At 44.5% G+C, this 18118-nt stretch overlaps 1 protein-coding gene across 1 annotated transcript in view; it reads right to left on the reverse strand.

Moving 5' to 3' along the window:
- The window catches only part of LOC124550933, a 181014-nt gene that overhangs the window by 39757 nt on the left and 123139 nt on the right, over positions 1-18118 (reverse strand). The window contains exons 4-5 of the mRNA XM_047125733.1: positions 10145-10396; positions 769-1155 (exon numbers count right to left, since the gene is read on the reverse strand). Coding sequence (XP_046981689.1) covers positions 769-1155; positions 10145-10396 — 639 coding nt within the window. The remainder of the gene's footprint in view (positions 1-768; positions 1156-10144; positions 10397-18118) is intronic.

Raw genomic sequence — 18118 nt, forward strand, 5'->3', positions numbered from 1 at the left:
TTTATGTTGGCGAATAGAATACCATCTGACTTTCACAAAAACACCATCCACACAGTTCTGAAGATTGCAACAGCTGACAAGTGCGAGACTTATCACAGAATTAGTTTAACAGCTCATGCAACCAATTTGCTAACAAGAAACACAGAAGAATGGAAAAGAAAAATAAGGATGTGTTAGCTAGTGATCAGTTTGGCTTTAGGAAAGGTCAAAGCACCAGAGAGACAGTTCCAACATTGCGGTCGGTAATGGATGTAAGACCAAAGAAAAGTCAAGACACGTTCATTTGTTGACCTGGAAAAAGCATTCGACAATGTAAAATGGTGCAACATTTTTGAAATTTTGCGAAAAAAGGGGTAATTCTCTAATTCATTACTATACCATTCCATCCTAGAGTTTCCAATGTTTGAAAAATAGGGGTAAGCTTTACAGATAGTTGAGTAATAAACAGGGTGGGGCAAATAAAAGTTGCCCAGAGTTCCAGGGTACAAAGAAACAGCAGAGGAAATGCCCTTTTATATCTCGAGTAAGCGACGCTGCCTCCATCTGGATACACGCGTATCGCTACCGCACGACTTTTGCCACCTTGGAGTAGTTCCGGCAACAGCGGTAGTAAAGAACTCTAATGGCTTTCAGTGTTGCATTCCGATATGTAGGTATCGGGAAAGAACCGGTAAATAGTGATAAACCTGATCACAAACATTAATCTGCTTCGCATGTAATGTTTCGAGGAGCTGATGGAAATACACAAGAAGTATATAACATACGAACCTGTTTCAGTAATGAAGTCACCTTCGACGGCTTTATCTGTGAAGCCTATCAGGTAGAGTTGGGTTTTCGGCTGTAAGAGGCTCAGCACTGCCTCGGCGCGGCGCGACGTGTCGGGGACGGCGAGCGTCGCATTCTCGGAGCGGCACGCACTGGCTGCCGGCGCGTGGGCCCTCAACTCCGTGTGCACCTTGTAGAAGCGGCCGGCGTCTTCGATCCACACGTAGCTGTCCGGTACGCCCACCGAAAGCCGGCGCTCACAGAAAAACGGCGCAGGGTTCTGGCAGGACACGACGCCCGTGAATCCGTCTCTGTCCAAAATGACGCAGTCCTCGTCGTCTGCACTGTGGGGCCGACTAGGTAGTGATGGCAGACCCGACACGGGACGACCTGGTGCAGTACGGGAGTGTTAGTAAGGTACAGGCTTACGGCAGACAAAAACGTAGATCATAACGTAAGTACTGCAACAGACATTACAATCGAACCACAAAATAAACCTAGCAGCAAAACGACATTTTGGAAGCTGACGTACATTAAAGTACTTCAGTAATAATTTTACTTCACACTGTTTTGCCGAGATCATTCGTTGAGAAAATTAAAACACCGCGACAAGAATACTAAGATATTTGTCACATGCATCACAGAGTTTGTGAAGTGATAGGAGAAAATATAAAAATGCAGTAAATGAAACAGGCAAAAAGGAATAAAAACGTCTCAAAAACGAGATGACAGGAAGTGCAAAATGGCTAAGCAGGGATGGCTAGAGGATAAATGTAAGGATGTAGAGGCTTATTTCACTAGGAGTAAGACAGATACTGCCTACAGGAAAATTAAAGAGACCTTTGGAGAAAAGAGAACGACTTGTATGAATATTAAGAGCTCAGATGGAAACCCAGTTCTAAGCAAAGAAGGGAAAGCAGAAAGGTGGAAGGAGTATATAGAGGGTCTATACAAGGGCGATGTACTTGAGGGCAATATTATGGAAAGGAAAGTGGATCTAGAGGAAGATGAAATGGGAGATATGATACTGCGCGAAGATTTTGACAGAGCACTGAAAGACCTAAGTCGAAACAAGGCCCCGGGTAAAGGCTCTGAGCACTATGGGACAACATCTGCGGTCATCAGTCCCCTAGAACTCAGAACTACTTAAACCTAACTAACCTAAGGACATCACACACATCCATGCCCGAGGCAGGATTCGAACCTGCGGCCGTAGCAGTCGCCCGGTTCCGCACTGAGCGCCTAGAACCGCGAGACCACCGCGGCCGGCAAGGCCCCGGGAGTAGACAACATTCCATTAGAACTACTGACGGCCTTGGCAGAGCCAGTCTTGACAAAAATCTACCATCTGGTGAGCAAGATGTAAGAGACAGGCGAAATGCCCTCAGACTTCAAGAATAATATAATAATTCCGATCCCAAAGAAAGCAGGTGCTGACAGATGTGAAAATTACCGAACAATCAGTTTAATAAGTCACGGATGCAAAATACTAACGCGTATTCTCTACAGACGAATGGAAAAACTGGTAGAAGCTGACCTCGGGGAAGATCAGTTTGGATTCCGTAGAAACGTTGGAACACGTGAGGCAATACTGACCCTACGACTTATCTTAGATTCTAGATTAAGGAAAGGCAAACCTACGTTTCTAGCATTTGTAGACTTAGAGAAAGCTTTTGACAATGTTGACTGGAATACTCTATTTCAAATTCTGAAGGTGGCAGGGGTAAAATACAGGGAGCGAAAGGCTATTTACAATTTGTACAGAAACCAGATGGCAGTTATAAGAGTCGAGGGGCATGAAAGGGAAGCAGTGGTTGGGAAGGGAGTGAGACAGGGTTGTAGCCTATCCCCGATGTTATTCAATCTGTATATTGAACAAGCAGTGAAGGAAACAAAAGGAAAATTCGGAGTAGATATTAAAATCCATGGAGAAGAAATAAAAACTTTGAGGTTTGCCGATGACATTGTAATTCTGTCAGAGACAGCAATGGAATTGGAAGAGGAGTTGAACGGAATAGATAGTGTCTTGAAAGGAGGATATAAGATAAACATCAACAAAATCAAAACGAGGATAATGGAATGTAGTCGAATTAAGTCGGGTGATGCTGAGGGAATTAGATTAGGAAATGAGACACTTAAAGTAGTAAAGGAGGTTTGCTATTTGGGGAGCAAAAGAACCGATGATTGTCGAAGTAGAGAGGATATAAAATGTAGAATGGCAATGGGAAGGAAAGCGTTTCTGAAGAAGAGAAATTTGTTAACATCGAGTATAGATTTAAGTGTCAGGAAGTTGTTTCTGAAAGTATTTGTATGGAGTGTAGCCATGTATGGAAGTGAAACATGGACGATAAACAGTTTAGACAAGAAGAGATTAGAAGCTTTCAAAAGGTGGTGCTACAGAAGAATGCTGAAGATTAGATGGGTAGATCACATAACTAATGAGGAGGTGTTGAATAGTATTGGGGAGAAGAGAAGTTTGTGGCACAACTTGACTAAAAGAAGGGATCGGTTGGTAGGACATGTTCTGAGGCATCAAGGGATCACCAATTTAGTATTGGAGGGCAGCATAGAGGGTAAAAATCGTAGAGGGAGACCAAGAGATGAATACACCAAGCAGATTCAGAAGGAAGTAGGTTGCACTAGGTACTGGGAGATGAAGAAGCTTGCACAGGATAGAGTAGCATGGAGAGCTGCATCAAACCTGTCTCAGGATTGAAGACCACAACAACAACAACAACAACAACTAGATAAATTACATATCATTACATTCTGTGCTTTCTATGTCTTTATTGGCGCTTAACTGGTGTACAGATAAATTTCTCCTCGATCCGAGGAAAATACGACACAAATATGTGAAATGTAGGGGGACATGATCCATGTGTCAAACTTATGCTTCCCAGATGAGCTGTTGTTTTATCTGCAGTGGGGTTACTAGCTTTATCACGTGAGTTAATTAAACCCATCGGCTGCAGTACCATTCGTCAGATACAGGTTTTCATCCTGACATCTCATTCCCGCTGTGCGTTCACCACGAAATTTCTTTTGTGTCCCATATTATGGGTAACGTGATATTGTTGGCAGAGGTGTTCACTTTGAGCTTCTGCTTCACAGGAAAAGTTCTAATTTTTCTACTTTATGGAACCCTGCCCTGTCTTACCTGCCTAAATATGAAATTCATCCACCAATAGGAATGCATACCTGACATCTATAGTTTTCATAGTATCCACCAGCCGGTTTTTGTGGTTATATTGGAAATACAGCAGTCACTGTTGCAAAGTTATTTTTATGTAGAAGTAACACGCTTCGCCATGGTTAGGCACCATCAGATTATATAAAACTGTCACATGAAATTCAATGCACTGGCTACCTAAGTTCAAACTCGACCACATGCACTTAAGACCATCTGGATGAAAATCGAGCGAGTCACCAGAATTCCAGTGCCGTTGCCAGTTCGACCACCTAGCTGATTGTCATCTAGAACAATATGATGTACGCATGTGCTCTATTTGCTGCTCCAGCCGTTCAAAGGTCCGCATCGCTCCTTTTAGTAATTCCGATGGGATTTTCCGCCAGACTGTTTCATGTGTACGTGCTTGACATAGAGCTTTGATAGCCAGCACAATAAACTTTATTTTACAGTTTTACCTAGTCTGATGGTGCTTAACCACAGCAAAACACATTATTTTTAAATAAAAATAACTTTGCAACCGTGACTGTTCCATTTCGAGCCTAACTATAATTTTCTTTTTTGTACGCAAGATATGCTGCAACTTTATTACAGTTCTCTGAGATACTGAGATAACTGTACTCCTTTTTGTGAGAGTCATGCAGTCGACGGTCATACTTCTCCACATACCATCAACAGAATTCTATTCCATTCGTGTGACATGGCGATCCACAGTGGAGAACCGCCATAATCTCTGCCTCAGTCCTGTCGGTAACACGTCAAAATGCCATCATGACGCATCGTACACGGAGTGTGAGCACACTCCAGTGAAGCAGCTTGTTTCAGGCTATTCTCCTTCGTGTGACACATAGTGAAACCATAAAATATCCTCCTGGGTCTCCGAAACACACGAATATGAGAAATACACATTCTGAACACCATCCTACATTTTTACTAAGAAGGTATTGGACTAGCTGTTATTATTATCATGAAGTCTACCTGTCTTAGTAGCATGTGATCACTGGTATGTTTCTGTATGCTTACATACTTCCTACTTGAGCTACTTTTTCCAATTGTTAACGTTATAACAAAAGTAGTATGAGGTTACTGTTTGGTTCATATAGAGCTGATGGCGGTTTAGAGCAGTGTACCAATGGTCTGTCTGAATTCGGTTCTCAGGCGCAGTTTTCTTCTTCTTCCGTGTCCGGATGCACCAATTATATCTTCCCTTCCCAGTAATTAGCAACATAGATTGCTTTGTCATTGACTTTCAAAATATCATCTTTAGTGCATGTCATAGACATATCAGGGCAGATCAGTAGGTGGTCCAAGTCCTGTATTGCTCCGCATTCACACCTATCGCTATCACTGTAACCCCATTTAAATAGGTTTGATTTGCACCCAGTTACTCCAGTGCGCAGCCGGTTTAATGACCTCCAAGTTGTAAAAGGTAGTTGAAATCCTGCAGATCCCTCCTCAAGTAGTTCCATTGTGGAGTGTGGCACCATTTCTTCCCAGAGAGATAGTCGCCTTGCGACGGGCTTGGTGGCGAGCTCTTCAGTAGTTTCCATGAAACTCCTGCGGGATTTCAGCCGGACACGTTGTTTTCGGTGCATATACATCGGGTGTCGAGGATCATTCTTTTGTTTTGATCTTTCGATCTCGGCGGCTACTTGTCTGCGGATAGTGGGTGGTGCTATGCCTATGATGGGGTAAATAATGTCTGTGGGAGTTGGTTTGAGGCATCCTGTGGCAATACGTACAGTTTCGTTTACGGCGACGTCAACTTGCTTAGCGTGGGCAGAGTTCCTCCAAACTGGTGCCGCATATTCCGCAGCTGAGATACTCAGCACCAGACCTGTGGTGCGCAAAACATGTGGTTGAGCTCCCCACGATGAACCTGTTAGCTTCCGCAGTATGTTGTTCCTGGCACAGACCTTTTTTTTAGTGTTGTGACAGTGCTGCTTAAAAGTAAGTGCTCTGTCCAATGTTACCCCCAGGTATTTTGGGCTGTTTGTATGTTTCAGCTCTTCCCCTTGCCACATGACTCGGAGTTTCCGTTTGGCTTGTTTGCTCCTAAGATGGAAGGCGGATACTTGTGATTTACTGGGGTTTGGTTTGAGATTATTGCCGTCGTAATAGGTAGCAAGTTCTGTTAAGGCTCCTGTGAGATTCTCCTCCACTTGTTCAAAGGTTTTGTCCTGTGTGGCCACTGCTGCATCATCAGCATATATGAACATTCGTGTCTGGTGGCTGATGGGAAGATCATTGGTATAGGTGTTAAATAATATTGGAGCCAAAACACTGCCCTGTGCAAATCCATTTTTCTGTGTCCTCCATCGGCTGTTTTTAGATTGTAAGGTTACATAGTAGCGTCTGTTCTGTAGCATACATTGCACGAACATAGAAAGGGTGTAGTCCTTAGTGACATTATACACTTTCTGGGTAAGCAACTTATGGTTAACTGTGTCATATGCAGCACAGATCCAGGAATACGACCCCAGTTACTTCTCCTCTCTGATAGCCGTCTTCGATGTACTGTGTGAGATTCAGGATTTGGCCACAGCATGATTTTCCTGGTCGGAATCCAGCTTGTTCGTTAATGAGGACTTTGTCCACATAATCAGCTATGCGTTTGAGGATCATTCGCTCCAGCACTTTAAATAAATGACAAAGCAGTGAGACAGGCCGGAAATTTTTAGCTTCAGCTGGGTCTTTCCCTGGTTTTAGTAACGCAATAACCCGGGCTTTCCTCCACAGTTTAGGAATTTGCATTGTTATAATACAGTTATTCATTAGCTCTAGGATCCATGCTTGTACTCCCGGTCCAAAATGTTTAATTTGCTCAGATCTCAGATCGTCGAGGCCAGCGGCCTTATTGTTTTTCAAATCTTTGATGGCATCTTGTAGCTCCTGAATGGAGAACGGGTGAGCTAGGAAGCTAATCTCCTCATTCAATTTTCTTTTAATTTTGCCATTCCTGATCTTCCTTTTAGTTTTTCCGTTCATGAGTAGTTGGTGAGCTATCTGATCAGGTGTAACTTCACTGTAATTTGGTTGTGGTTCTGTTGGGTCGTTGTTGAGACTTTTGACCAGTTTCCATGCCTTCCTACTACTGTGCTTCATGTCCGTCTCTTGTAGGAGGTTGCACCACTTTTCCTTTCTCGCTTCGGAGATACCAGACATCAGTACCTCACCTGCCTGGATAGTTTCCTCTGAGAGGGGGTCCTTATTATACAGTTCTTCATACTTTTTCAGAGCTTCCTTGCTGCTACCATTGAGTCCAGCGATATACTGGGTGCGGCACCCTCTAGGTATGCGCCGACGAGAGATTTTCTTGACAAGGTCTATAAAAGTTTCATATGTTTGTATCTCTGGTTTAATTTCCAGGACCTCCTTATCAAGGTCCTCTGTGAAAAGTTCCCAATGAGCTTTTTTGAAATTGAAGCGTCTCTTGAAGGGCATTACATCTGATTTGATTACTGCAGTAATGCAGCAAGTTATTGCTCTGTGTTGCGATCTTGGAATTGGGTCCTCGATTTGCTTTACAGTTTGCAGGGATACCTTTTCGGAGACAAAGATGTTATCTGGATTATATCCTCGTTTCCATCTTCCGCTGTTAAATGATGCAGGCAACTTTGGGTCATGTATCAATTTCAGTTTAGTCTGGTCTGCCCAGGTCTCCAGCATTTCGCCATCGTCATTTCAGGCGCAGTGAACATCCGTCGAGTCAATTGCAGGCTAACAATCGTGCAAGCTTCATGCTGAGAAGTTACTGTACCGTACTGTTGCCAATTATGCTTAAACACGTTAACAGTTAGAGCGCAGTTACTTTGCCCAAAGGTAAGAAATATTTGGTACATCAAACACTTAGAGAAGGTAACAGATGTATCACATGAAGTGATAAGTAATTTGCTCATTAAAGTTTTCTGATAGACGGTACTACTGAAATACAGAATGGGAGAGAAGCTGACTGACTGGGAGCTCTTCGAGTCGTAACATTATGTATACGTGCAGAGACTTTGGCTCTACGAGAATAGAACACGGTTTCACTTGTGTTAGGCCTAGCATATTTAAATAAACAGAGAAGAGAGAATAGACAAGTCCTCGGTCTTAAAGCAGGATTGCAGTGTTTACATACCTCAGCAAGTCGACGAGTGTCATACTTGTTACACCCACTAAGGTGTAAGAAATATACTTCAGCGCACAGTTTGTATTACTACAGAAGTGACACTGGGAGTTCACAAAATACAGTAAGTGCCAGTAGCCGAAAGGAACTCGAAGCTAAGACCGTTGTCCAGAGAACCATATCACAAAGAATTCTGGAGCAGAGTAGTTAGCAGCCCTAAGAGACATCCACGTTAACAGGCAGGCAATGACAGCCCACTGGCGAGAGAACAGCAGCAGAGCACGGCGTGGTACGAACCGTCGTTCTATTGGGGACTGGTCTGCTTTGGGGGCAGCCCGTCTTCAGAGGCCGTGCCCTCTCGGTAGTCTCCGATCGCCTCTTGTCAGCCACTTCCAGACTCCTCACCATCCCATGCATCTTTATTTCTATAGACTCCTCTATTACGCTTTCCCTACAGGCGCTAGCTGGACGCAGCAACTTGCTGCTCCCAAAATCAAACACACTGCCGAAAGTGTACTCTGCCGCTGATGACATCTGTGTTCGTCTGGGGCAAACACGCCAAACTTCTCCTCGTAACATTCTGCGAGCCAACACTGCATTTACCCAGTGTATCAGCTGTGAGAGGCTGTTACGTTCCACTGCTGCATAGTTTCAGTAGGTCCTTCAACGAGTGAAAAAATCCTTCGTCGTCTTTGCTAGAAGCCGGTGGACGGTTTCCATGTCCCACTTTCAAAGAGTCTTCATGATCTCGAGTCAGAGTGAACCCATATAGACTGCTTCTTAAGTGATCCGCAAACTGGGGAGCCTTACCATCCGTGGCATGGTGGGAGGGGACGGGGGGGGGGGGGGCGGCGCCACTCACGCCTGTCTATAAATGCAGTGAAATTCGCAATATCTTTGTTTTGGTTGGCAGGAGAGCCAACACCGGGTTACTAGAGGAGGCCGAAAGGCACGCGTTGTACCTCACGCAGGCTGGCGTGAGGTCTGGAACAGGACAAGGAAATTAGAATTTAGAAAAACGGACGTAGCTGGTGGAATACTTTAATCCATTAATGATGAGCGTCGCTCTTGACTGTACATGATTCAGTATCAATAGTAACTGGTAATGGCGCCTTGCTAGGTCGTAGCAAATGACGTAGCTGAAGGCTATGCTAATCTATCGTCTCGGCAAATGAGGACGTATTTTGTCAGTGAACCATCGCTAGCAAAGTCGGTTGTACAACTGGGGCGAGAGCTAGGAAGTCTCTTTAGACCTGCCGTGCGGCGGCGCTCGGTCTGCAATCACTGATAGTGGCGACACGCGGGTCCGACGTATACTAACGGACTGCGGCCGATTTAAAGGCTACCACATAGCAAGTGCGGTGTCTGGCGGTGACACCACAACCTTTACACTTCACCATAACCTGACGAGTGTGACACTCATTGAAATGTTTGCATTAAATGGTTCAAATGGCTCTGAGCACTATGGGACTTAACTTCTGAGGTCATCAGTCCCCTAGAACTTATAACTACTTAAACCTAACTAACCTAAGGACAGCACACACATCCATGCCCGAGGCAGGATTCGAACCTGCGACCGTACCGGTCGCTCGGTTCCAGATTGTAGCGCCTAGAACCGCTCGTCCACCCCGGCCGGCGTTTGCATTAAACTTACAGTTCAGAAATCGTACGATGGCTTTCACAGCACCCATTGTGTCTTAGCCACTGCATGATCACATCCACAGACAAATAAGTGTTTCCCGTTAGTGCTGAAACGTGTTACATGCACAAAAGTCAAGTATATGAGTATGGAAGTTTGCAGCAATCTGATGACATCTTTCAACACACCACAGGCTCCGTGCATTTCATGTGATATAGTTCACGCAATGTACCATTTTATTTTGATAAAATCTGAAGAAATCTGCGCTGATAGAAAATGTATTCTGCACCCACTCGGAGTGAAAAAATTATAGCCACTCGATAAAAGACGAATGTACACCAAGGTAAACAATGAAGAACCACGGGATTTGAAACTGCATGTGTAAGTATTGTATCGAAACAACAGAAAATCCAAATATACATACTAAAAGTGCAAGCGGTATTACCATGTATGTCTACAAATTCACCCTCTTTGGCTCGATCTGTGATTCCAAGGTAGGCGTACGAAACCCCTTTTACTTTCGCGAAGATCTGCTTCAGCCCGTCGTAGTCCTGGTGGCCTGTCGGAACGGCCAGGTGTGCCCGCTCGTCCTCGCAGGTCTTCTTGGCTGCCGCCCACGGCTTGAAGATGCGGGACAGCCTGATGAGTCCATAGCCGGGAACGTGGTGGTAGCCGCGCGGGATCTCCACCACCTCGGCTGCAACAGCGGAAGTCGCATCAGATGGGATAGGCGTCACTGTAGCAGATGACAGTTCTACTGTACAGAGGCACACGTACTTACCGATTATAGGTACTAAAGACTGTTAACTGTGGGACAGAGTATTTATTGAGAATGGAGTTTTCCACCCCTATGTGTGCTTCAGTAAACTGGGGTTTTTGGAGGTGTTAACTAGCGGAAAATTCTCTTCTACGATCCTTCTTGCTTACTTATGGAGTAAACAGTAATTTGACGTGCACTCAACAGCCGAAAGAAGCCATATTGCATGAATATTAAGTGTACCTTTTGAATAACATGTGCCATCTTCTTTGTACCCGTCCGTGAAACAGTGCTAGCACAAAGAGGCCATTCTATCAGGTGTAGAAGTATGAAACCGGAATTTGGTCGTAATAATTACACATGTATGAGACAGGCGAAATACGCTCAGACTTCAAGAATAATATAATAATTCCGATCCCAAAGAAAGCAGGTGCTAACAGATGTGAAAATTACCGAACAATCACTTTAGTAAGTCACGGATGCAAAATACTAACGCGTATTCTCTACAGACGAATGGAAAAACTGGTAGAAGCTGACCTCGGGGAAGATCAGTTTGGATTCCGTAGAACACGTGAGATCAGTTTGGATTCCGTAGAACACGTGAGGCAAATCTGACCCTACGACTTATCTTAGATTCTAGATTAAGGAAAGGCAAACCTACGTTTCTAGTATTTGTAGACTTAGAGAAAGCTTTTGACAATGTTGACTGGAATACTCTCTTTCAAATTCTGAAGATGGCAAGGGTAAAATACAGGGAGCGAAAGGCTATTTACAATTTGTACAGAAACCAGACGGCAGTTATAAGAGTCGAGGGGCACGAAAGGGAAGCAGTGGTTGGGAAGGGAGTGAGACAGGGTTGTAGCCTATCCCCGATGTTATTTAATCTGTATATTGAACAAGCAGTGAAGGAAACAAAAGAAAAATTCGGAGTAGATATTAAAATCCACGGAGAAGAAATAAAAACTTGGAGGTTCGCCGATCCAATTGTAATTCTGTCAGAGACAGCAAACGACTTGGAAGAGCAGTTGAACGGAATGGACAGTGTCATGAAAGGAGGGTATAAGATGAACATCAACAAAAGCAAAACGAGGATAATGGAATGTAGTCGAATTAAGTCGGGTGATGCTGAGGGAATTAGATTAGGAAATGAGACACTTAAAGTAGTAAAGGAGTTTTGCTATTTGGGGAGCAAAAAACTGATGATAGTCGAAGTAGAGAGGATATCAAATGTAGACTGGCAGTGGCAAGGGAAGCGTTTCTGAAGAAGAGAAGTTATGTATTGCGTCTGTGTGCGACTCTCACTCTTATTCATCAGACATTAAGATGGATGTGAACTGTGTTACATGTTACCGACAAAATGTTTAAATTTCAAGTAGACGTAGGTGTGGCAGTGACTTTGTTGAATTCACCAATCTGTGTGGAGGTTTGATCACTGGTGTCGTTACCTGTCTCTTGCCAGTTGGTGAGTTACAACAAGTATTCATATTGGGATTGTTTTCTAATCTTTTAGTGTATAAAGCAGATGCCTTTGATGTCGCTAGAGGTAGATGATGGCAACAAAGAAAACGTATTGGGTTTGGAGCCTTCAAGATCTTTGGACCCTCTATTTCTGACGAAGTGCATCTCTTGAAGGGTCAAGTACTGTACCAGCAACTGGACACGCTCTGCTCGGAATTACTCTGTTTATGACAGACTTAGTGTGTGCTACCGACTTCCAGGCTCAAATCAAAACGAAATCGACGGCACGCCCCCGTCTTTCCCATGCCCATTGCTTTATGGGAGCGAGGAAAAGCCGAACTCTATCGACTCACGCCCTTGGGTGTTGCCACGCGTGTGTCCTGCATAGTCTACTCCAACGGTAATTGTTACAAAACCTAACGGCAACCTTCCCCTCTGTGGCGGTTTTAACAAGTCTGTGAATTCCATCTATTATTGACACCTATCCCTTACCCCACCAGGAAGAACTCTTAGCTCGGCTGCCTTGAGGACAATATTTTTTCAAAACAGACTTGTCCGGAGCCTACTTGCAGCTGCCTGCAGATGCTGATTCCCAGTATACCCTCTTAGTGGACACTGCCTTCGGGTTACACCAGTACCACCACCTGTCATTCAGCGAACCTAGCGTCTCTGCTATTTACCAACGATTTCTGGAGCAAGTCCTGGCCTCCGTGCCACGGTGCACTAGCTACCTCGATGATACTGTGGCCTCTGGTTTCTCGTGAAAAAACTGTTGCAGAAAAATGGTTCAGATGGCTCTGATTACTATGGGACTTAACATCTTTGGTCATCAGTCCCCTAGAACGTAGAACTACATAAACCTAACTAACCTAAGGACATCACACACATCCACGCCCGATGCAGGATTCGAACCTGCGACCGTAGCAGTCCCACGGTTCCGGACTGCAGCGCCTAGAACCCCAGGCCACCGTGGCCGGCAACTGTTGCAGAACCTTTGGGCCTTAATCACGGTGCTGGAAGCAGCTGGGCTGAAACGTAACTTGGGCAAATCAAAACTTTTCAGCTGTCATCGTATATATCAGTTTACAAGTGTCGCATGCTGGCGATGAAATTACGAATTTGCTGCGCCCAAACAATGTCAGAGTTGCAGGCATTTCTAAGGAAGATTGTTTCCTACCATTAATTTCTTCCTGATGCGGCCATCGCGGCTCAGCGCCTTCGTGCTACGTAAGAGTGTTCGTTTTCACTGGCCTTCCACCTGGGAGCTTACTTTCACCCTGTAGAAGTCAAAATTACACTCGGTACCTCCCTTGGTTATCTTCCAACCAGCCAACATCTGGTTCTGGTCACAGGCGTCTCCTAGTGTGGCCTCATGGCCGTAATCACACACAAATATCCAGACAGCTCTCAAAGTCCTATTGTGTACACTTCCATAATTCTGAATCAGGTGCACCAGTGCTACTAGCAGATAGAACAAAAATTTCTTGCTATTGTGCACGCCTTCAAAATATTTCATGTTTTGCTCCGCGGGTCTAAATTTCATTTGATTACTGATCATAAACGTGTGGTTTTTCTTTTCCATCCTTCAGTACCACTTCCAGGCAAAGTCGCAAATCACCTGCAATGCTCGGCTCAGTTTTTGTCGATTTGTCACGATCCGTCATTTGATCAGGATGAACTATTTTTGTTTCCCCTCAGACGTGGGAGCCCAAAACACTTTGGATGGTTTCTCCATTACCTGTTCTTGGACTGTTGCGTCAGATCCTGTCTTACGTCAAGTTGTTCAATTTGTCCGTTGCGGCTGGCCAGGTAAACCACCAGGCCGAGCATCAGATCCATTATTATGCTCTCTGCCACCGCCTCTCAGCTGTAGATGGTATATTACTCTTGGCTACTGAAGAGTCGGCGCCCACGTTTGTGATTCCGTCCCCATTGCGGCGTGACGTCATGTGCCTGCTCCACTTGGACCATTGGCGTGTATCTCTCCTACAAAACTGTTGGCCTGCCACCACGTTTTTCGGTTGACAATGAGATCACACGTGTTGCATCAGCCTGCTCGAAGTGTGTCACCCATCAGTGGGGACCACCGGCCTATCTTCCTCCGTGGTCCGCCGCCGCGTCCCTCCCCCCCCCCCCCCCCCCCCCCCCCACCGCCACCACCCACTCTCTCGCTCCCTGGGAGTATATTTGTGCTGATTTTGCATATCCCTTTCTTAGCTTGTTTTCGCTTGTTGTAGTAGTCGCTTTCTCAGAACTTCATCATTGCCCGTCCATATCCAAAGCTATTACAGTCACGGCATCCGCAAAGATTTTTTTGCTCGAAAGGATTACCGTATATGCAGTTTGTGACTCAGGATTTTGCCGATTGTTTTTGTACAGGAATTGGTATTTGGCACGTTACGGCCGCTCCATTTCATCCTCAATCAAATGCTGAGGCAGAGCTGCTGGTCCATACCTCCACAACAGCACACAGTCTTGTCCCGAGGAAGCCCTCGATAGTTTCGCGAGCTGCTACAGCTTCACTCCGGTTGGCGATCTTACCCGACCCGAGCGTGGCCGAGCACACAGCAGCGTCCCCACCGCCGCTTCCAAAGTCCAATGTCTTTTTCGATTCCTGCGCCATTTTCGTTGTGGTTGCCGCCGCCGCCGGGCGGAGCAATTGACACTGGGCCGGCTCTACCCCTGTGGCCTCCGCTGGCGCCGCCTTTGTCTCGTCTGCTGCCTCTGCCGCCGAGTGCTCGCACACAGCTGGGCACGGACAAGCAGCGTCCACCGCCGGCGCTCCCTCACGGGAGTGGGCACCGCGCGTGGTTACGCCTGCACCATGTCCTGCTCCAGCAGTCGTGCCCTCCCGATCGAGAGTAACATGACGAACGTAGAGTAGTGAAGCAACTTACATCACTTAATCAAAGCAAGCCTTCTGGTCCAGACTGTATACCAATTCGGTTCCTTTCAGAGTACGCAGATGCAATAGCTCCATACTTGACAATAATATACAACCATTCGCTCTACGAAAGATCCGTACCCAAACACTGGAATCTTGCACAGGTCACACCAATATGCGAGAAGGGTAGAAGGAGTGATCCATTACATTACAGGCCCACATCGTTAACGTCGACATGCAGCAGGATTTTGGAACATATATTGTGTTCGAACATTATGAATTTCCTCGAAGAAAACGGTCTATCGACACACAGTCAAGCCGGATTTAGAAAACATCGTTCTTGTGAAACACAACTACACTATGTTATCAAAAGTATACGGACACCAAGCTCAACGAATGTTTTTGGGAGTGTCCGGATACTTTTGATCACATAGTGTACTTATAATCCAATTTTAAGAAAACTATTTGGTGAAAAAATTTAATTCTTTCGCATCTTACAATTTGACATCTTTGCTCGGTGAAGATCTGAATTTCTTTTCGTTATTCGTCATAGTTACTGTGCTGCACGAAACTGGGTACATGACTGCACGAAATTTTTAAGAGTTTGCAGAGGTAAATGGTTCAAATGGCTATGAGCACTATGGGACTTAACTTCTGAGGTCATCAGTCCCCTAGAACTCAGAACTACTTAAACCTGACTAACCTAAGGACATCACACACATCCATGCCCGAGGCAGGATTCGAACCTGCGACCGTAGCGGTCACGCGGTTCCAGACTGAAGCGCCTAGAACCACACGGCCACACAGGCCGGCGACATATCAAAAATACAGTGTGTATCAAAAAGAACTGCTGCAGACGTAAAATCATGTTGCTTAGACTTTTCGTATAGTTCATTCTAGGCCATACATTATTGCGTATAAAATGTAACCAATGTATCTAAATTGTATTTAAAGCCGAGAGCGGAATGATTTCTCTTTTCATCCATGTGATATTGGTTGTTATACTGTTGTCGTGAAAATCGGTTCGTTACCGAAACGACGCAGAAAGGGCTATTTTATCATTTGATTAACACTCGATAAGTTTTTGTCAAACGTGTGAGCAGAGCGGAAACAAGACTTCCTATAAATTACACCATGAGGTCGGAATTTTCATAGCGAAACAAAGAAAGAGAAACGGGCAAACGGGGTATCAAAGTAACCAGCGTGAGGTCTAGTTTTGCGTGGAAATATTTAATTTCTGGAAAGCAGTAGGGTAATTAAGGAAAACTTAATTGCTGAGCTGAGGAAAAATTGAAATATTTCACGAAAAGCTGCTGCCAAGCTATGTAAATAAAGTGTCAAAAAGTTCATTTTTTCAAGACCTAGATAATATGCACATAGAAAGATACACTGGTGCAATATTTAAATGTCGAAAACGCTTCCTTCGAATCAGGTACCGAAGTTAGGATTTTCGAGAACAGAAGACGTTAGCAAGTCAAGTGAGGTGTCAGTAAGATCATGCTTTCTAAATAAAACTCGAAAATAAAAAATAAAAGAAATCGGTCGAATATTTTGTAAAATAATTTGCGTGAAAGAAATAAATAGATCAGAGAAACATTCTACGTGCCTTTGAACTATGCTGGAAATCATGAACGGAAAATGAGGTGCATCAAACGGCTGTATAATATTTTTTATTTCATTCTTTTAGACAAATCCTTTTCACAAAATATTTGACTTTCTTTTCGAAAATTGCCGCTCGGAGTGGCCGTGCGATTTGAGGCACCATGTCACGGATTTCCCGGCCTCTCTCGATGGAGGTTAGTCCTCCCTCGGGCAAGGGTGTGTGTGTGTGTGTGTGTGTGTGTGTGTGTGTGTGTGTGTATGTGTGTGTGTATCTGTCGTTGTTAGCATAAGTTAGTTTTTTTTTTTTGGTCATCAGTCTGCTGACTGGTTTGATGCGGCCCGCCACGAATTCCTTTCCTGTGCTAACCTCTTCATCTCAGAGTAGCACTTGCAACCTACGTCCTCAGTTATTTGCTTGACGTATTCCAATCTCTGTCTTCCTCTACAGTTTTTGCCCTCTACAGCTCCCTCTAGTACCATGGAAGTCATTCCCTGGTGTCTTAGCAGATGTCCTATCATCCTGTCCCTTCTCCTTATCAGTGTTTTCCACATATTCCTTTCCTCTCCGATTCTGAGTAGAACCTCCTCATTCCTTACCTTATCAGTCCACCTAATTTTCACCATTCGTCTATAGCACCACATCTCAAATGCTTCGATTCTCTTCTCTTCCGGTTTTCCCACAGTCCATGTTTCACTACCATACATGCTGTACTCCAGACGTACATCCTCAGAAATTTCTTCCTCAAGTCAAGGCCGGTATTTGATTTTAGTAGACTTCTCTTGGTCAGAAATGCCTTTTTTGCCATAGCGAGTCTGCTTTTGATGTCCTCCTTGCTCCGTCCGTCATTGGTTATTTTACTGCCTAGGTAGCAGAATTCCTTAACTTCATTGACTTCGTGACCATCAATCCTGATGTTAAGTTTCTCGCTGTTCTCATTTCTACTACTTCTCATTACCTTCGTCTTTCTCCGATTTACTCTCAAACCATACTGTGTACTCATTAGACTGTTCATTCCGTTCAGCAGATCATTTAATTCTGCTTCACTTTCACTCAGGATAGCAATGTCATCAGCGAATTGTATCATTGATATCCTTTCACCTTGTATTATAATTCCACTCCTGAACCTTTCTTTTATTTCCATCATTGCTTCCTCGATGTACAGATTGAAGAGTAGGGGCGAAAGGCTACAGCCTTGTCTTACATCCTTCTTAATACGAGCACTTCGTTCTTGATCGTCCACTCTTATTATTCCCTCTTGGTTGTTGTAGAAATTGTACATGACCCGTCTCTCCCTATAGCTTACCCCTACTTTTTTCAGAATCTCGAACAGCTTGTACCATTTTATATTGTCGACCGCTTTTTCCAGGTCGACAAATCCTATGAAAGTACCTTGACTTTTCTTTAACCTTGCTTCCATTATTAGCCGTAACGTCAGAATTGCCTCTCTCGTCCCTTTACTTTTCCTAAAGCCAAACTGATCGTCACCTAGCGCATTCTCAATTTTCTTTTCCATTCTTCTGTATATTATTCTTGTAAGCAGCTTCGATGCATGAGCTGTTAAGCTGATTGTCCGATAATTCTCGCACTTGTCGGCTCTTGCCGTCTTCGGAATTGTGTGGATGATGCTTTTCCGAAAGTCAGATGGTATGTCGCCAGACTCATATTCTACACACCAACGTGAATAGTCGATTTGTTGCCAGTTCCCCCAATGATTTTA

This window comes from Schistocerca americana, chromosome 9 (assembly GCF_021461395.2).
Source record: "Schistocerca americana isolate TAMUIC-IGC-003095 chromosome 9, iqSchAmer2.1, whole genome shotgun sequence".
Lineage (NCBI taxonomy): Eukaryota > Metazoa > Arthropoda > Insecta > Orthoptera > Acrididae > Schistocerca > Schistocerca americana.